This window comes from Podarcis cretensis (assembly GCF_951804945.1).
Source record: "Podarcis cretensis genome assembly, chromosome: 17".
NCBI lineage: Eukaryota > Metazoa > Chordata > Lepidosauria > Squamata > Lacertidae > Podarcis > Podarcis cretensis.
In genome coordinates this window covers 36,296,181-36,317,024 of record NC_137187.1, presented here as the reverse complement: position 1 = coordinate 36,317,024, position 20,844 = coordinate 36,296,181, and the positions used below count along the sequence as shown (strand labels likewise).

At 46.7% G+C, this 20,844-nt stretch overlaps 1 protein-coding gene across 6 annotated transcripts in view; it reads left to right on the top strand.

Annotated features, from left to right (window-relative positions):
* PDE4A (phosphodiesterase 4A) overlaps nt 1–20,844 on the top strand; it is a 357,141-nt gene that overhangs the window by 281,622 nt on the left and 54,675 nt on the right. For 4 of the 6 annotated variants that reach the window (XM_079960036.1, XM_079960032.1, XM_079960033.1 and 1 more), the window contains 5 exons: nt 7,291–7,476; nt 8,268–8,304; nt 9,461–9,534; nt 10,654–10,703; nt 12,644–12,756. In XM_079960036.1, the coding sequence (XP_079816162.1) occupies nt 7,291–7,476; nt 8,268–8,304; nt 9,461–9,534; nt 10,654–10,703; nt 12,644–12,756 (460 nt within the window). Of the gene's footprint in view, nt 1–4,064; nt 4,145–7,290; nt 7,477–8,267; nt 8,305–9,460; nt 9,535–10,653; nt 10,704–12,643; nt 12,757–17,656; nt 18,068–20,844 lie in introns of those variants that run through there. The other 2 variants (XM_079960035.1, XM_079960037.1) reach the window with 2 other exon arrangements.

The following is a 20,844-nucleotide window of genomic DNA, read 5'->3' as shown; positions in this document are numbered from 1 at the left end:
CTGAGGTGCTCTCTCTCTAAGAGAGTAGAGGCCTCCTAGTGGCTGCCCAGCTGCTTACAACTGATTCACTCCACTGAAAAAGCTCACCTGGAGGAGAGCACATGATGATTCAGGCCTGTTTGATTCCAAGCATTGAACTGAGGGACATGTTTAAAGCTGCTGTGATTCTAGGTTAGTTCCGTGGTTCTTTCTGTGATTTCTTAGCATGGTTTTTGTTGGAGCAATGAATATATGTCAGAAGTGAATCCAATAGGACTTTAACATCAAGTAAATATCACCACAGCTGCATGTTCCTTACATTTTTAAGCATCCTTTGTTTTTAGAAGTCAAGACACACACATATCCATTACAGTCTTTTCCAGTATTTTATATTTAGGAATTTGCTGGTTTCCACTGGCATACATAGCCCCTGGTTTAGAATACCTTTAGATCCCCACAACAATATTTTTGTCTAAAGGCCCAAAGAGGTTACTGGGGTGCACATAATCTGGGTTACAGTCTCCCTAGCAGCTTCTGAGATATTGCATGGGATCCTGAGCAGCGGATTTTATGGTGAATTTGCATTACGCTGGCAAAATTCCTAAGGACTGAACCTGGCTGATCGTCCTCAAAATAGGAAGCCCTTGGTAGAGGTAGAGAATACTGCAAACACTTTACAAAGGAAAAGCAAATTGAAATTAGCAGGTTGCAGTGAGGACAGAGCAGAAAGATAGAAATTCCAGTAGCTAGAAAACATGGCCTGGATATGCCAGAATAGGGATTCCTGGGTGCCACGATTCAAGTTTGGGACAAGAACTCTTTGGTGAGAGAACCCAAGCAGAGATTTAAAATTACAAAATATTCAGCAAAGTAAAGCATGGAAATATATCCTATTGGACCTTTAAAAAATGCCCTACTAAGTTCCTTCCAAAGTTTCCCTCTTCCTCTAGAATAGAAAAAGACCACACATTTGGTAAGTTAAAAATGGTTTACTTACAAACTCTCCAAAGGTCAGAGTCATGTGCTTTTCCATGCATTAGTCAGAAAAGTTGCACGGGCAGTATAACTTGACTTAGTTACAAAGTGATGAAAGTTCCAAAATTATTGATAGAAGAACTTAAGAGCGCTTGAACTTCTGTGGTAGACAGTGGGGGGACAAAGTCTTGATTACCCCCAAGGTGAGCTAAGCCTGGGTCTTAACTCCTTTATGCATTAATGAGACTTAAGCATGTTGGTTATATGAGGCTGGTTATCCCACAGTTCTCACAGAAGAAAGTTAACCCTTTCTGTCCTATTTCTGACATGAACATTAACAGGGGGAATTATGTGGAAGCTTGTCTTTAATAAAGCTCTGCTCTGAATAAATGTTAGTGGATTCAGTGGTCCAGATAGGAGACTTTAAACTCTGAACTTAATGGTCTTTTTTTGGGAGGGTGAAAGATAGTAATTCTACTTTACTTACTCAAACATAGAGTAACCTGGATTTGCCGTGTTTGGGAAGTCTCCTCATTTTGTTGATTGGGGGCTGGGACCTGTGCCCAAAGTCCTGCCCTTTTCATGCCGCGTAGTGAATTATAGGAGTCAGTGAGTTAGTGTCACAAGTGGGAGGGGTCCCCCCCCCCATTTTGGACTTGGGGGCTGCCAGTTTCATGGTTTTAGCCACAGGGTATCACAGCAGAATTTACCAATCATTATCCATGATGAAAGTAAGGCAGGCAGGTGTCACTAATGGGACGCAATCCTCTGGGAGCTACTGCCTGTTGTTTTGGATTTCCCACTGACCACAGGCACCGAAATATCCCTGTGAGCTGGGCAGGAAGCTGCTGCTCAGACCTGCTAGCGGAAGAGGCTGCCTGGAGCTCTTTCCATAGCACTTTAAAGCAGATGAGCTTTGTGATTGTTTTTGTACTGCGGCTGGGTTCAAAGTTTGCCCTTACACCATTCTCTCTCTCTCTCCACTTGTGTGAATAAGACCTGATGACCTGATGGTCATCGTGCTTTGGTACTATAGACAAACACTTGGCAACTGTTGGGCTTGTTGCATATTTCTGTTGCATCTGTACAAGTGTCCTAGTAGTTATATGTAGACCCAACTATACATTGACTGCAGAAGTCAATGCACACTACAAAAAGAAAAACAACATCTGAATAAGATCTCTCTATGTGACTGAATATGCATTTTATACAAAAAGGTAAAGGATCCCTGACAGTAAGTCCAGTTGCGAACGACTCTGGGGTTGCGGTGCTCATCTCGCTTTACTGGCTGAGGGAGCTGACGTTTGTCCGCAGACAGTTTTTCCGGGTCATGTGGCCAGCATGACTAAGCCGCTTCTGGCGAAACCAGAGCAGCGCATATAAACACCGTTTACTTTCCCACCGAAGCGGTACCTATTTATCTACTTGCACTTTGACATGATTTCGAATTGTTAGGTTGGCAGGAGCTGGGACTGAACAACGGGACCTCATCCCATTGCAGGGATTCGAACCGCCAACCTTCCGATCAGCAAGCCCAAGGCTCAGTGGTTTACACCACAGCGCCACATGTCTAATTCTGCCTTGATCTTGCCTGTGAAATAACACTTCATGCATGCACACGTTTGCCGTTCTTGCTTGCTTCTGCATGGCATGTGATTGTCCATGCCGAGGGATGCATTAAGACTGGAGCAGCTAACATGGGGCCTGCCAGATGTTGCTGTACTACAGATTTCATGATACCAAACCATTGGCCATCTGGCTGTGGCTGATGGGACTTGGAGTCCAACGATTCTATGTTCAGATGTTGGTCCCATATGCTATTATTTTTATTATAATAATTATATTTGGGCTATTCCCCCACCCTACCTTTTAAGGCCCACCCTCACAATGTGGCTTACAAATTAAAATGTTGCGACAATACAATATGCAACAAACAAATTCTCTCTCCCCCCCCCAGATTTTTTAATTCATCTTTATTGATTTAAAATATCGTCTTACAAATAATTACAGCAAAATTAAACACAAACATATAAAAGGAAAAAGATAAAGAAAATAAAAATAAAGAAGAGTTAACAATAAGAGATGAACATTGGCTATAACATCCTGTTAAATAAGTTCATAAGACAATTCATAAGATATAATTCTTGTGTTCTTACCTTCCTTCAGTGACCACAGCGCAGAATGTGTGCCTCCTTTTCTTGTTTTTATCCTCATAATAAAGATCTGCATGAAAGATAGGCAAAGCTGAGATTGGCTGAGCCAAGGTCTCAAATGTGGGACAGCGAATGCTGACCATGAGCAAGCTGAATAGATTCACCGTATAAGAATAATGCAGTGGTAAACACTGCAAGGATTGGGCATGTTGCTGCTTTTCATTCTCCCTTTCCTTTGGATGTGAGTTCTTCTGTTACTGACATGCACCTATCAAATTTGTCTTGTGCACTGTCCATAGCAGAAGGAGGAACTATTTGAAAGTAAGCTTACCACGATGGATCTGAAACACCCTCCCCCACCCGCTGCAGCCTGACCGGGCTCTTGATTTTTTTTTGGCTTTCTTTGTTTTCTTCCATTTCCTAGGACCCTTCTGAATTTGCATGTATTGAAATAAGGCACTGCGGTCAAGCGAGCAGTGAATTTCAGGGGGAGTTCAAATTTCCTTTGCCTCAGTAATGGATATCCAGTTGCAGAGACCTCTCTCTCTCTCTCGCTGTGTGTGTGTGTGTGTGTGTGTGTGTGTGTACGTACCGGAAGAGCTGTTCTCTCATCTTTAACCAAAACAGGCTGGAAGCACAATAAAGAGGAACTCCAACCCCTTTCCTTCTGGGAGGGTCTGATGGACCTGCTCTGTACCCTCTTGAACTTCTAGCTTCTCTTTGGTTGTGCTGGGGGAGACCCTGCCGGCCCTGCCTCCTCATGCCCCCGTCTCGGTTGCAGAGTGGTGAGTCAGCCCCTTACTACTCTGGGCTGCATTTCTCAACTTGATTGCACCAACATCCTCTGAAACGACTCAGGGCGGGACGAGGGAAAGAGGCTGCTTGACTCCTGCAGGTATCTGGGTCAGGACAGCAGGAAACCCAGACCACCACCTCCTCAGCAACAGGGAGGGCGACCTGTGTCCACATGGCATGCACCACAAACTGCGCAACCACCACATCATGGCTCTGCCCAGCCTCCATGTATCCATCCGAAGGTTAGTTGGGCTGTGAGTTATCTGTGCCACGGTTGGCAGGGGGAACTCCACTGGGCAATGATTTTGCACTTGTTCGGTATGTGTGTTATGGTTGTTTTGTGCCTTCCTCTCTGGCCATTCTGCTGCTGCTAAGCCATGGTTTGGTTTCGTGTGACATGTGAACCAGGCCAGTATCTCATGTCTGTTGGTGGGTTGACCAACTCAGACTGGGAAGGCAGGGAGGGCAATAGACCTGTGTAATGGTATGCCAGAAGGAGCAACAGTGATTGAAGGACCTTGGAAAGCTTGGGTATCAAGGAACTGGTGGATCAGAATTGATGAGAGGAAGTTCTTAGTTTTTGAGAAGGCTACAGGTTGGGATCAAGAGACATTAGCAAACTTGTTTGGCCCTCCAGATGTTGCTGGACTGCAACTCCCATCAGCCCCAGCAAGCATGGCCAGTGATCAGGAGTTGTGGCTCAGCAACATCTGGAGGCGAAAGGTTCCTGCTGTGGCTGCAGGTGGCATTTTTGCATTGTGGCCTGGGCATGGTCATTCCACAACAGCTTTCAAGTCACATGGGTTTCTCGCACTGGACAGGATGAGGGTACTGTTTAACCTCTGCACAGTTATTTGCTAATGCAAACATCTCCAGTCACTTAAGGGGAGACAGTCCAAACCAGTGTTTCCCAAACTTGGGCCCCCCAGGTGTTTTTTGGACTACAGTTCCCATCATCCCTTACCACTGGTCCTGCTAGGTGGGGATGATGGGAGTTGTAGTCCAAAATCAGCTGGAGACCCAAGTTTGGGAAACCCTGGTCTAAACTGAATTGTAGTAGATTTAGTAGCTCAAGTACATGTAGAAAACAGCGGTGTACTGACCACTAGGGGGAGATACAAGCAGTGATTAAGAAATGAGGAAGGAAGAGAGACAATCCGTCAAAGCTGTACTTGTTTATGCTGTATGTTGGCTGAAAGGCCCAGTTTTTCATCAAGGAACTCAAGAGTCCTGTACTGAGAAGTCTAAAATTCAGTAGCCTCAAAGCGAGGAAAGCGAGTCAATAAAACTGGTGCAGGTCTTACTCTTGTAGAGGCATGCTCGACTTCTGTTCCAAACCTGGTATTTGAGGTTTCACAGAGTAAGGTTTGGGGCAAAACTAAGCTTTATGTGATAGTGAGAGAGGCACGGTAGGGCAGTGCAGATAGAGGTGACATGGGAAGGAGGTGGCCATATGGGAAATGGAAGCCATTGTATATGTGACTTGGAAGCAATGGCCTGCTTGCTTTGAAAAGTATATTTCCACTGAGGGCCAGCAACTTGCTTTTTAATTTTTATTAAAAAGTAAGTAAGTAAGTAAAGATTCTAAGGATCTAAAACTAGGCTGACATTGTGGCACAGTCTGTGACAGTCAACTTGCTTACTCATTCCACATGAGTGTAGCTGGGGGGGGCAATTCCCCCCATCAAATAAATAAATAAAAATACTTAACTAACTGACAAATCGCATCACAGATAGTTAGTGTTAAGTTGTGGGCGAACATAGCAGACGACACAGCGATTTCTCCAGAGCAGCTCTTTACTTGCAAGCTGGACAGAACTGAACAGCAAACAGCTCAGCCAGCCTGCTTTTATAGGCAGCCGGCTGTCAACATTGTAGCAACAACAACCCAGAGTTTCCCGCCTAAAATAACTGACGTGGACCTGAGTGAAAACTATCTACAGACCTGAGTGAAAACTATATACAGTATCCCCCTGCTGGCCCAGGGTGAAACTTCACTAGATAACAGTTAGGTTCTTCCCCCTTCCCAAAAAAAGTCATGTGTCCCCCCCCCAAAAAAAAAAATCTGGGCTACACCCCTGTCACTCCATTAGATGAACAAAGTGGCCCAAAGAGGGAAATGAGGAATGCAATTGTTTTCACCTTTGTAACGAACTCACTGCAAGTTTGGCTTGCACAGTGGTCTAGAAGGCCGTCAAGCTTGTATCTGACTTGCTTACATATAGCATTTGGGCGTGGGCTACACTTCCAGTGGAATTTACCCAAGGTGGCTTAGAAGACAAAAACAACAACAACACATTTATAGATTGGAAACAATTTGTACAATTGCCATATAAATGGCAAAACAGCCATGTCCAAATGAAACCAGTCTTAAAAGTGTTAACAGTCAGATGCTATGCATCAGCCCATCCTGAGTGTTTCATAGTCTTGCAGCTACAGATGGAAGGACTTGTCAGTCTCATTTTTTGAACCTTAAATTCAATTTCCACATTTCTGCAGAAATTTGCTTTTTTTTATTAAAAAAAAAAAAACTCATAAAAATTCTTTAGCATTTTTGTATGAACTTGTCCTGATTTTTGCATGCACTTTTGTTGGAGTTGCATTGCAAAATTTGGATAAGTGCGACTTTCGAAGGGTACCTGTGTTTTGGTTCACATTTTGTTTCAGAATGTGAGAGTTTGATAGACTCCTCTTTAAATGCCCACTGAATCACCCAGCCCTACTTGCCGCCTTGCTGTGAAGCTGCTTGGTGGGCTTCCACGGGGAGGCACTTCTTTAAAACAGACACCACTGCCAAAAAGGCTCAGGCTGATCTTGCTCTGTGGACAGAAGGAAGACTGAGCAGAGCATCTGGGCGCAGCCAAGTCTGGAAATTCCATAGCCCAAAAATGGAAAACGAGCGAGGTCCCAGCCAAAGAAGAATAGCAACTTAAGTTGACAGAATATGCGCAGCTTGCAGAATATAGAATAAGAGAACAAGAAGAACATACATTTAGAGAAGATTGGAAAACATTTATTGAATATATGTGTGCGGCTAAAAACACTGGCAGCATTAAGATAAATTCAACAGTGTAAATAAGTTATGATGGATGGAATAATGGAATAATGAATGGTATAGTTTCTGTAAAACATGCGGGGATTTGTGATATGTAAAATGAACCATGAAAATAGAAGAAGGGAAGTCATTGGATGTAAAAATGAGTATTTAAAATTGTAAAACAGAAAATTTAATTAAAAATTCTAAACAAGTCTGGAAATGTTTTCCACCTTACAATAGCAGAGATCTCCCTTTGGCAGCTGTGGGAGATTGTGTGTCTTTTGCATATGTGCGTATCAAGCAGGCCATTTTCTGTTCTTCCTTGACATATTTCCTTTTCTCCTCCTGCAGTTTCGAGGTGGAGAATGGCCCGTCACCTGGGCGCAGCCCGCTGGATCCCCAGGCCAGCCCAGGTCTGGTGCTTCACCCCAGCTTTCCGCAGAGCCAGAGGCGTGAGTCCTTCCTCTACCGCTCAGACAGCGACTATGATATGTCTCCAAAGACCATGTCACGCAACTCGTCCATCGCCAGTGAAGCGTGAGTTCTCCTCCGTTCTTGGAAGGGCTGCGCGCCCAAGAGCAAGCATATTCTCACCCTAAAGAGACAAACTGAAGAGGGGCTGTGGCTTAGTGACAGAGCCCGTACTTTGCATGCAGACAGACCCAGGCTCAGTCTCTTGGCATCTTCAGGTAGGGTTTACCTAATCGGAAACCTTGGAGAGCCACTACCAGTCAGTGTAGACTGTACTGAACGTATAGATTGAAGGCAGCTTCTAGTCTTCCTGCTCGTAACCCTGTGTGGCAGCAGCACAGTTAGCAGCAGGGTCTCCAGGCAGGCCTGGGGGTGTCCCTTGTCTTGCTGAGCTAGGTAGCCCAGTAGCCTGACCCTGTAGGTTCCAAGTTGTCACAGGCCTGAGCGCAAGCGGGTAGCTTTGCAGCAGAAGGCCTGAAAGCTCCCAGACATGTCTGAAGACAGTGCAACCAAATCCTATCTGCATGCCTGTGCAAGATTTGTGACAGGTAGGATAAAAGAAAGAAGAGCAGCCAAGTTTTAAACTACCCAGTTTTCTAAAATGGTGATGGGCTGGTAGTAATGTCCAGAATATAGATTGGAATCTCATTAATAAGCCTTTTGCTCCATCTTCATTAAAAGTACATGGCTTCCTCTACTCAGCAAAAAGATCCCTCAGGCTTGAAATTTCATTTACTATACATTACATAAGCTTTCTGCCAGGGAGAGTTTTGGAGAGTGGGGTTTGAGTTTTGCTGTGCTCTGTCATCCCTTCCCCACAAGTCATCTGTACTCGTGTTGTTTTTTATCCTTCACAGACATACTGAAGACCTGATAGTGACACCATTTGCCCAGGTATGTCCCAGGTCCCTGTGCGTGCTTAGGTGAGAAAATTCGGCTTGTCACAGTTGTGTGCTCTGAGAAATTCCTGCCACAGTACCTTCTTTAGGCTCCCCAAATCAAAAAGTAGCTTAAGCTTTGAAGCTTTATTTTTTCAGGCTGAAGGTTGAGCAAAAACAAAACAAAAATAAAGCAGGGAGGGGTGATACTCAACAATATCTTTTTCGCCCCCCTTTTTTTCTTGTTTGTTTAACATTCAGCTGAATTCAGTGAATTCAGATTCTTGCATGCTGATTCGTACTTTGTATTTCATTGAGCTTTGTTATTTCCCTTAAAGTGTAAGAACATCCAGTACTTTATTGTTACAGTGATTAGCAGTGCTTCTTCTTTTTTAAGAAAAAAAGTTGCTGGTACTCACCATGAAGTTTTTAAAGTAAGTGTCACACTTTAAACATTTGGTGGGGAAAGGATGCTGGTACTGCATACCGTTGAGTACCCTCAGAAAAAAACACTGAGATTAGCATATATTTTCTTTCCTGCACAAATACAGAAGCAAAGAATATGACTTCGTGGTGTAAGTGGGGCAGGATGTAAATTTTACTTACCTACTTCTGAAAGCTTTTAAACATGCCAAAATACTGAGTTGCAAATACACAGCCTAATATTGTGTGCCCCACCTGCTGCGTGCAGATGTTTAAGCCCTCATCTCTTCAACAGAGACCAAATCAAACCAGACACTGGGGCTGGGGTAGCGGATAATAATAATAATAATAATAATAATGATGATGATGATGATGCTACTCTCTCAATTTTGTATCTCCCTCTGGTCCACCTATGGAGATGAGGAATAGGAAATAAAGCAGCAAGACCAAGTTTTCTTTGCTCCTTGTCATATTCACTTATCTGTGGTCCAAATAGTTTAAAATAGAGTTCTTCATAATTTGAAGAAATCCTTTTGCCACACTTCTCAGTACAAGGAGACATTCATCTTTCTGTTTGGGTACAGAAAGCACTTCCCTACCAGCCCACATTTTTAGCCTCTGGTACTTCCTGGTGAGAGTCAGCCTCAGTTTTGTTCTTCATCCCACCCCCTCGTTGTTCTGGGGTCTTCTATTGGCTGCACAGAGCAGCTTCATAGCCCTAACGCTTTCTGCCCATTGGCTTCCTATAGGTCCTGGCAAGCTTGAGGAGCGTACGTAATAATTTCTCCATCCTGGCAAATGTTCCTACGCCAACATCCAACAAGTAAGTGTGTGCCAGTTATGGGGTGTTCAAGAAACACCTAAATGTGACTCTTTTGCAATTTTAGTTCTCATTTGGTGCATCAGGCCAGATGGCACTTCCTGTGCTCAGCTGGATCTTTTCCCTTCCACCACCAACCTACTTCCAAAGACTGCGCCTAGTTTGCTCAGTCCCCTTGTGGAGGGACTACTGAAAAAGAGGGAAACGCTGTGTTGCATCCAAACATTACAGCTGACTGTACCCTGCACTGAGATTATGCATTGATGAAGGGCAAGTTAAAATATTTTAAATGAAATCTCCAGATTCAGAGGCTGTGTTCCCCTGGAAGAGCCGGGACAGCAAAGTTTGGGAGGAGGTGAGAACTACTTCCCACCAGGTCTGGTTTGGTGTTAAATCAGCTTCTGGATTTTCCTGGAGTTTTTAACTCTGAATTGCCTGAACCCCCAGGAATTCAACTTTTATTTTGCAGTGGGGTATACCTTCTTGGTGCCCCAGTCCAGCCCTTGTAGTTGATGCCCTTGTGTTCCTTAAGAGCTGGAGCCTAAGCAGATGCTGTAATTCCACATAAGTCTCTGTTTGTATTTCTTTTCCCTTGCCTGCCTCTCCTCCCTTCCTCTCAGAACTACTGTAGGGGTTTAATTAATGCCAGAGGCAAAGTCCAGAGTCATAGAGTGTAAAGCAAGAATGAAAGTCAGCCTCATTCAGACATGCACAATGCATGCAAACCAATATAACTAAGCACATAACCATCTGCCCAGCTGCTAAGGAAACACCAACATTACCAATGTATTTGTAGTCAGTTTTATGGCAATTGATTCTTCAGTTATTCTCCTGGTACAGCAGGCTAAGCTGTATCTTCCTTCTAGCAGGCTTATCCCTCAAAGATCAACTGAGATCAGGTTGCTGCTCCCTTCACATCCCCACTTAAAACCACTCACATTTCCATCTCAGTGGGACGGAATGGATTTTGGGTCCTACAGTATCTCCCAAGTTCATTTGCTGCCTGCAAACTTGCAGAGGTGACGTCTCAAGTGGCCAGAGGGGTGGGGTAGAGGGACACGTGCCAGAAAGAGTGGTGCCTGATCCTGATCATCTATCTTTTCTCTCTTCTGTCCCCCTTAGGAGGTCTCCCATGGGCAGCCAGCCAACTGTTTGCAGAGCCACGCTCTCAGGTAATGGGATGCCTACTAAGAGGGTTCTGGTTCTGGAGGAGGAAACAAGGGAACATACACAGAGTCAGCCTCATAGGCCTGGCATCAAGTTTTGGGATCCATGAATCCTCTCCAAGATCTGCAGCGTGCACGATGTATCATATAAATCACCCCTCAAAGGTCCACATTCAGTAAAGGGGGCTTTGTCTCCTGGGGGAAACAGGTAATTGGAGCACTCTGTGCAGATGTGGCCTTTACTATGAGGCACAATGAGGTGGCCAACTCATGCATCTATCTCTGTGCAGATGTGAGCCATGGAGCATTTCCCACCAGGAATCTTCTCTGCATGGCTTTGAAATTCACAAGAGCGCAGCTCCTCTTAATTCAGTGGCGCTTGTTCAGGAGAGCTCCCAAAGTACCTGTGCCCTGTGTTAATTAGTTGGGAAGGAGGGAACCCTTTGAAATTTTTGCCACAAGTGCCAGAAAATCTTGGGTTGGCCAGAATTTCCCTGAGTGCAATGCAACCCTTGAAAGGAAAAGGAAAAGCAGCCCCGTGCCACATGGCTGCAAAAGCTGCCACCCTCAGGTGCTTGTTCTGATTCTTCAAATCCATCAGTCACCCCTGACCTCTTGAGCATCAGCTTCCTCCTTGGCCCCAAAGGGAATGATCAGCCTGGCTTGTCTTCCTCTATAAAAGGAATTGGCATTGCTGCTTGGGTTCTGAACTGTAAGAGGACCCCAGCACTCCTACATTGCTAAATCAAAGAGCATATTCTTGGCAAAGCCATGTTATCTAAAGCCACAATAACCCATTGCCCCAGCACTTATCCCCCTAATTCCTCCAGCTGTGGTGTGGGCTAAACAGCAGGATACTTAGAGCTTGGAATGGCAAGAAAGGCTGACTGCAAAAGAATGAGTGTAGCATCTAATGGCCAAGACTGCATTAGCTTGGCCATGAACTCGCTGGTTGGTGGCTTAAGGTGAGTCCTGCTCTCAGCTGCCCCATCAATGTTATCAGGATAATTGACTGGTTCTCTGTGCTTTTGGCCAGAAATTCATCTTGCAATCTGTGTGCCACCATTTGGCCAACATCAGATGGGTTTTTAACACCATCCAGGGTTTCATTTATAATTGACTGTGCATTTGGGGTGTTTCCCTCAAGTTTCTGGAGCTTCCACTTCTGCTACCTGGTAGCAGAAGGAACTGCAGTCAGCCTCCTGAACTTCACAGCATCGTGTGATTCCCTTCTAGATGTCCAAAACCATATGCCCAGCTTTATGTTCCTGCCTTGTATGTATGTGGCTCATCTACCTGTTCCCTCCTTTCCTTCAGTCCTGGTTCCTAGGTAAATTAGCTCATTCATAACATCAGTTAGGTTGTCTTGTGCATACTTATACTTCCGCTAAGCTTCACATCTCTTTGGGAGCATGGTAAAGTGAGTGGAATGGGAAGCGTGGTTTTCTTGAAATGGTTCCTTAGTCACTTCTTCCTCCCATCACAACCAGACTTGGCTGCAGTGCCACACGGCTTGAGTTCCACAGGTCCCCTTTTCTTTAAACCAGGCCTGTTCCAGTTGTGACCCACTGCTGCTGCCTGCTTCGTTCTTTGCAACCCCACCCCAGCCCCATTTTCTGCAGTCCCAGGCAGGCAGTGAAAACAGAAAATCTATCAGGCCCCTGGTGAGCTCCGATAGATCTGACTGGCAGGTCATAGGTTTTCAGACCTTTGGGCCCTTCAGTTATTTAAAAGAATATAATAAGAAAGAAGAAAACCTCTCTGGGACTGTGCTGCTTGCCCTGAATATCCCAATATCCTATGCCTGCCCTCAATATCCCTTGGCAACGTGTTTCCTAAGCTGTCTGCAGGTGAGGCAAGAGGAACAGAGCTGGCCAAGGGTGAACTTCATGCTTCTCCATCACTTAAACCTGACTGGCTGTTTTCCTACCCCACTTCTCTTGCAGAAGAAACATACCAGCAGATGGCCAAAGAGACCTTGGAAGAGCTAGACTGGTGCCTTGACCAGCTGGAGACCATTCAGACGTACCGCTCTGTTAGTGAGATGGCATCCAACAAGGTAGGGCTCAGAGCTTGCTTGGCCTGTTCTATGGCTGTCACCCTGGTTTCCAGAATGGTGCCAGCACCTCCCTTTGCTGCAGCGTGGAATGCCCTTGTTCTGTGTTTCCATCGGTCAGCCATGCCCACTTGCACAATAGTGGTGCAAGTGATGCCTTTTTCCCCTGTTGCTTTTGGTTGCTGCAACGCTTTAGGGGCCTGGCTGCCCTGGGGGCCAGGATCTGCATGCTCTCAGCCCTGCATCTTTATGGGATTGCATTTGGGAACAAAAAGGGCAAAACTCTTGGGTCAAATTGGCAGTCACAGTTGATCTAGTTGAGCACAATTCACACTGCCTGGGGGCAGATTAAGAGCAGGTCTATCCCAGCAAAGCCCCTCCAGAAATTTCTCTGAGGACTATGATATTTTTTTTTAAAAAAAAAATTCCACTGGAATTATTGTATTCTGTAGGCCAAATCAGACATACGTAGCAAACACACAAACACAAACACCCCTACCTGCCTTGGTCCTTAAATTGCAATGCAATACATTTCAGTCTTATTTATTAAGATGTTCATATCTGTACTGTACAGGGCAGTGTACAAATGATAAAGCTGTAGCTATGGATGGAGAGAGACGGAATCATACATTAGCAACTGTTGACATGCAAAAAGGTTTCTGCCTCTGGTTTGTGCATGGCTTAGTTCTTTGTTTTCTGGGCCACAAGAACTATTATGCTGCTCCTGCTGTTTGAGTCTTCGCTGAGTAGGGCAGATGTGGTTTTAAAGACTGTTGCGAAGCGCTACATGAAAGTGGGTTGCGAAGTGTCTCGTGGCCGGGAGACTCTCACTTGGGGGAGAGCTAAGGGGACTTGCAGGGCAGGGAAATGCAAAGTGGAGAGCCACTTCGCTGAGAAATGGACAGGTGCTGCTTTGCAGGATACATCCTACAGGAGAAACGTGGCCGTTCCTAGATACAAATGGATTAATCCAGATGAGTGAGCTCATAGTCTGGTGTACGTGTGTTTAGTTGTGTGTTTGCTTTATGTTTCGAGATAATTGGCCTGAGAATCCCCACTGCAGTTGGTGTACTCTCCCTTTTATCTATAACTCGTATTGTCTTTTGTGAAACTCCGGATTATATACACAGAATTCCCAGGGAGTCTTTCATCCAAGCATTGACCAAACCCACCTGTTTAGCTACAACAAATCCACTATGTCATGCGCCTTTTATATATTCCCAAAGGTCCGTTCTCCCCAAGGCCCCACTCCCTTTCTCTTTGCCACTCCCTGTCTTAAGAAGTTTGTGCTTGCAATTGAACAATCTGGAATTGATTGCGAAAAGGGCCGAACCGGATGCCGAATGCATGTGGGGTGTGAGAGATGGGGGACACAAGAACAGCATATATCTGTGTTTCTCTCCCCAACCCTACTGGATCTGCTAGCTCCTTAATGTGTGTGTGTGTGGGGGGGGGTGTTATAGCATTGGGGATTAGCGTTAAAACCCTCTCCTGTATCACCAATTTCCCATCTTCAGAGCAGCCTCATTCATTCATACCTTCTTCCCTCATGGAGCCCCTCATCCAAGCAATGACTGGACCAAGGCCTGCTGAGATTCTTCAAGTTGGTGATCTCATGTGCCTTCAGACTGTTGCCCTGGGACTGAAGTGTGCAGTCATGCAGTAATTAGCAAAATGAAAACCTTATGTGATCCTAGTAGCGGATCACTTGAGTCAGGTCTGGTTTGGCCCAAGAGTCCACAGTTTACTCTATTGTGCAGCAGGCTTCAGCATGGACTTCTGAAGAGTTGCCACTAGCCAGACTAAGGGAGGAGGGTCTCCAGCTGGCTGCCTGACACAGAATTTCAGCTTTCCAGCAATGCTGCTGCTTTCGTAAGAGAAGGAGCTAGAGGAGCATTTGTGGTGTTGTTGCTGCTGCTGCTGCTGCTTTGTTTTGTTTTAAAGTTAGAAGTTAAATAGGTTGACACAGAAGGTGCCTGCTAGAATCTTCTTGGGAGGAAAAGTTCCAGTCTCGGAACTGCAGACTGGAGCTCCCTCAGCTGACTCTGAATACCAGCTGCTAGCCATCACAAGTGGGAAGAGTGGAAGTCCTGCCTGCAGGCTTCTGATCTGGCCAGCTACTGTGAGAGAGGATGCTGAACTAGATCCAGCAACTTCTTGTATTCTTAACGAGAGAGTGGCAGTGCACTCATGTCCTGTTTGTAGGCTAGACTAGATGGGTATTTGGCTTGATCCAGCAGGGCTCATCTTATAGCAGACATGTTCAATTGGTCGACCGCCATCAACAGGTAGATCCCCTGGTGATCCTGGTAGATCGCGGGATCTTTATCGATCGTGGGCTTAGAATAACTTCTGAATTAATTTTTTCCACACCGTCGCTCTGTCCCTCCGTCGTGTCTAGTGGCTGGAGTTTGCTGTTTTCTCATTGCGATGTGGAATACAGTGATCGACTTTAGCACTGGGTGCATTTGTTATTTGCGGAGTGTGAGATGAGCAAGGTACCACTGTATTATTACCTGCAAGTATTCATCCCAGCCTGACATTTGAAGTATCATCTTTGCTCAGGCAATGCTCCTCCTTATGTCCATCTAGGCACGGGTCACAACTCTTTGGACAGTTCCCCATCACAACTCCCATTTGTTTCAGTGTAGCTTGTGCGAGGAGTGTTTCAGGCGTGAGCTCCAAGAATCCCTCAGAGTGTTGCACAGGCGATGCCAATTCACAACCCCCCTGATCTGAGAGTTATTTCCCAGCATTCTTTTTGTGAAATTGCAGTGAATTATAGGTGCCCCTCATGTAGACCACGGTGCAATTGCTTGGGGCAGCAAAAATGTTTGGAATGGCCATGTTTCAGGAAGTAAACCTCTGTAGGTTCCACGTCCTCATTCCGCAGAGAGATACATGCCTGTGCTTAAGTGAACCAGCATTTATTCTAGCTGGTAGGTTTATGTTGAAAATGGGTCACAGCCTGCTCACCTAAAGCTCTGGATACCTTAAAAGAGGTTGTTTTCCCCTGAAAAGAGCAAGGGAGAGAGCTAGCAAAGAGGGTGTTGAGGACAGGGTAACGTTCTGACCAGCCTTTTCTGAAGGAGGAGCAGGTTTGCTGCTCCTGGTTAAAGTGTACCTTCTGCCCACTGTATGGCAGTGGGTGTATGCAATCGTGTTTTGTATTCATGGCGCATGGCAGCGGCTCTGTGTAGGCTGAGTTGGGGCCTTCCCTTCCTTGTGCTCAGATTGTCCTGCTCCAACAGCGAGAAGGAAGAGCAGAGCGTCCCTCTGAAGGGCCTCTTGTCCTGTCTCTGTGGTTTTTTTATGTTGCCACGTCTGGAACGTGGAGCCCCAAGGGCAGGGTGCCCTCGAGTTGTGGGTAGCAGCAGGCCTAACGCTGAAAGCAAAGGCACTCAAACATAGCTCAGGTGTATGAACAGAAAAATTAGAATGCCCACCGCTAGTATTGGGGGTGGGGGGGGATGCTCTTGGGATATGTGCATGCAAGCGGGGAGCAATAACACATTCGCCCCTGCAGGTATTTCTTCTATCCCATAATAGCCCTTCAGGCAGTCTCCTGGTCCTGCACCAGCTTCACTTTCCCAGGTGTGTTTGCAAGGGAGGGACAGTGTTTCATGCACTTGGGATACCATGGCAATTTCTTCCCTCCCAAACACACAAAAATGCCGGGACGGCTGCGCTGCCTAGATATATAGGAAGCAACACCAAGCCAGCAACGATTGAAGGCTAGAAGTCCTGGTTGTCAGGAGGTTTTGATACACTTAACCAGAATAAATCTAGACGGTTGTGCGAATGCAAACATGACAGAGTGGAGAAACTGATAAAACAGGCTGTTGCTGCGACTGGACCCAGTACTCTTAGCTTTCCCCTCCCTCCCCCCCCCCCCATCCCCACCAGGGCAGTTTTCTTAAGTCCCTCACCTTTCTCAAAGCTTGAGATAAAACTGCTACAAGCCATGAATGTCAGACTGAGGTGGCTACGGATCAGGATGAAAAAGCAGAATGGTGGGTCACTGGCCGCAGCTGGCTGGCCCCTTGCCCCCTACTGACGTTGGGCAGAGTCCTGCTGCCCATCCCACTGCGAGCTGGAGCATCTTGCTGTTCAGTTTGCAGCCCCTGTCTGGGAACTGCAGCCAGGCAGCTCTCCGAGAGTCCATGTGTGTTCCTTTCTGCCTCGTTTCCTCCACCAGCTGAGCTGGGTTACCCGGTCACCTTCCGTGAAGTCTTCCGCCAAGCCCGCCAGGCGTTCTCTGTTGCTGCTGCTGCAAAGGAGGGGAGGCTAGAACCTCAGAAGCTTTTCTCCTTCCAGGCCCAGAGCTCCGGAGCTTCCTCTCCCTTCCCCCTCACCGGTCCCTCGTTTGCCCGGTTTGTTTAGCCAGCTCTCACTGAGGTGCTCCTTCAGTAACCACCTCCCCCCTTCCCCGCCTCTTCCCTCATTTCACTTCCACTCCCTCCCACCACCCCCCAGCCGCCGCCTCTCTCTCATCGCCACCTGACATCATTTCCCATCTACCCAGTGCTGCAGTGAGAGAAGAGCGCGCACACACTTGCACACAAACGCCAAGCCGGGGATGCAGCTGAGGCTGAGCCGTGCAAGGAGGTACCGTCTCCGTGGTGACCGCTGCCCTCGCACCCGGGAGGAGATGATGAGGACGTGCCTCCTACCAATGCAGCTCCTGCCTTGTTAACTGGGTGGCTGCCATGTGGTACACAGAAGTGGCTGGGAATCTCCAGCCGGCTCCACCTGGAAGAGACCGTTCCTCTTTGCAGTGACTCCTCCTGCTGCCGTCTTCAGCCTCTCTCTTCTTCACGAGCGGCTGGACTTTTTTTTTTGCCTCTCCCTCCCGTGCACCGAAACTGTGTGTTTTGCTCATAGCCGGAGCAGCAGCGTTGCACTGTGGGTATTTCCCTCCTCATCTGCAGTACAGCCAGAGACGGTGGGGTTTTCTCAGGCTTTGGCCTGCCTTGCCCATCTCCCCGGTCCACGGTCCCCTTGTGGGGGCATCAGTGAGGAGCAGCAGAGATGTGAGGGTCCTTGTGCAGGGCGGGTTGGCCAGCAAGAGCCATGCCAGGCCCCAACCTGCTCATGGAAGGAACAGCTCTGTGGGATTAACCCCTTCCTTTCCTACTAACACCAAGGAAAGGGGGCACCACAGATCGGCCGCTCACCTGGAAAGAGGGAAGACCACGTCGGTGGGTAACCCAGAGAGCCTCTGCCGCCCACTGGCGGAGCACGGAAGATGCCCTTAGTGGATTTTTTCTGTGAGACCTGTGCGAAACCATGGCTGGTTGGCTGGTGGGACCAGGTAATCTGGATATACCTGGGGTGGGTGGGTGTGGAGGGATGAAATTGGGGGAAGTATGTGTTTTTGTGGGGGTGGGGTGGGGGAGAGAACTTTGCGATGGGCAATATCTGATACCCCACCACCACACGGGCAACTGGGGTGGCTTGCTGAGGCAGGTTTAAGGGAGACGTCTGGTAGCCAAAGCTTTGTTGCCTGCATAATGTTGCTAAGAGTAGCAGGAGAAATGCCTGGATGCTGGAAGGGTCCTAATGCAGTGTGCATCCTGACAAGGTCAGAAATTGGCATGACTAGTTGGGAGTGCTGCTTGCAACAGCCCAGTCCCGGGAGCGTGGAGTACTGTGTCTGCCAAGAGATACTGGAGGAGGCCTGTGTCCTTCCTGCCTGCCTACAATGTCAACATTAGGGCTGTCGCTACTTCTGCACTGTCCGTTCTCCCCGTGGCTAGAGAGATGTGCAGCCTTGGTAGACTCTGATGCTCTGATTTTGTGAGCCTTGGAAGAGAGACCTTACATCATGTGTCTCATGCCCTGTGTCTATTTGTGTCGCATGGACCAGCTCAGTGGAGCAGGGCATGGTCAGCTACCTGAAGAACATCCCTGCTTCTGGAACATGGGATTTTGGGTGGTGCCTCCTTGTGAGTGTGTGGGTCTGTGGAACTGCAGGCACTTACGGGACTCTGTATCAGTTTTGTTTATTTCAGGTTATGCAGCTTTTTGGAAATACTGCCTTGCCCTGCAGAATTGTGGATTTTCAGGACTGCGTGTCAAGTGTGCTTGTAGAGGTCACAAGGAATGTTGGTGTGCATGGAAGCTGTTCATTTCCCCTGGCTTGATTAACTTACTCAGTTTCACTGGATGTGAATTTCAGACAGTGTCTTTTCTTGCATTTGTGCCTTGGAAATAGAGTGTGTGCACTTTGCACAGGGACTTGTGCGTAGGTTCTGAGAGGTAGCCACTTACGTGACGAAAGCTGTTGGTCTTTGGGGGTTGAATGTCATTGTGCTTTTGTAGAGGTCACCCTAGAAATGGTGTTTGAGTCTAGGAAGGAGGCTATGTGGCTTTGAATACCTGCACATGTACCTCAGGGGAACCAAAGGTCGCCAGTGGAATTGTGTGCTTTCATGGGATGTGACTATAAGCCTTGCTGGGATGGTGGGTTTGCATGAGAATGCACCATGCCAGAAGTCTGTATGCGTGTGCACATGTGTAGACTTGGATAGAAGTGTTTGCTAAACTGCATTTCACATGTGTACCATTTTATGGGTGGTGGCAGAAGACACCCCTTTGTTTCTCCTTGTAACAAGTCACCTGATGTAGGTCAACTTCTTATTGGTTGGCCATTGGGCCCCTGAAGCTAAAAGGGGGACTTGCTCAAGTCCATGGCTAAGCCACAGTTTGAATGCTAGCCCTCCAGACAACCCAGGAGCCAACACTGGCCCTCGCTGGGGCCTTTTTAATTCCTGTTTTCCCTTGCTCTTGACACACTGTCTTTACATGGCAGCTGCTGCAGAAAGGAGGTAAGATAGTGGAGAGCAAACAGGGCTTTGATGTAAACAAGCCTGCTGGGATATCTCAGTTGGTAGAGCATGAGACTCTTGATCTTAGAGTTGTGGGTTCTAGCTGCACGTTAGGCAAAAAGACCCTTGCGTTGCACGGAGTTGGACTAGATGACCCTCAGGGTCCCTTCCAACTTTACAGTTCTATGAAGCCAGTGTGGTAGGGCATGTTGTTAAGAGTGGGCAGATCCCAGTACATAGATAAAGAGCCCATAGCCCTCCTGGTGTTGTTGGACCACAATGTCACTGACTACTGGCCAATGTTAGGAACTCAGGTATATAAACTAATTGCCAAATGGCACCTTAAACCTAGGTTACGGTCACCACAACAGAATGTCTAGGTGCCTTTTTTTGGAGTGGATTTGTTGTTGTTGTTGTTGTTCATTTCATTTCTATACCACTTCATATTTCAAAGAAAAAAAATCTCAAAAATGGTTTACAATACATTCAAACATTAAGTAAAACAATCCAGAATAAAACAAATTCAAGCTTCAAAGAAAATATTTCAGATCCTTCTCTAAGTGACATTTTGCTTACCCCATATTTATTTACCTACTTAATTTATATAGCTGCCCCATAGCAGAACTCTAGGAAGCCAGTGTGGTCTAGTGGTTAGAGTGTCGGACTATTAACTGAGAGATCAGGGTTCGAATCTCCACTCAGTCATGAAACTCACTGGGTGACCATGGACCAGTCACAGCCTCTTAACCTCCCTCACAGGGTCATTGTAGGGATTAATTGAAGAAGGGGGGGAACTATGTACTCCTTGAAGAAAAAGGTGGGATATAAATGCAATAAATCTGCCCTTCTGCTTACCTGCTTAAGAAAGCTGGAGGAGGCAGTCGGATGGAGTTGTCAGTTGCCAATCTGGCAACCAGAGATTTCCATGTGGTCACAATTGAACCTGTGACAGTCGCAAAATGTGCCTGGCTAATTTCTGACACTGCTACTGGCCACAGGTTCCCCATCCCTGCCTAATTGGGCATCAGTTCTTGTTTGCTTCAGATGAATTGCTAAGGGCGAATATCCCACCCCCCAACAAAGACTCCCACTCCTCTTGAGTCACAGTGATTAGGGGTTCAGACTCTCAGGAAGAAAAACCAAAACCTCCCCTTAGATCTGGTGCTGATTTTGACACCAAAGTCAGAATCCAATAGAGTATGGCATGTTTTGTGGCCTGGCCTGGTTTCAGCAGTGCTCAGTTGTTTCAAGAAATTAAAAA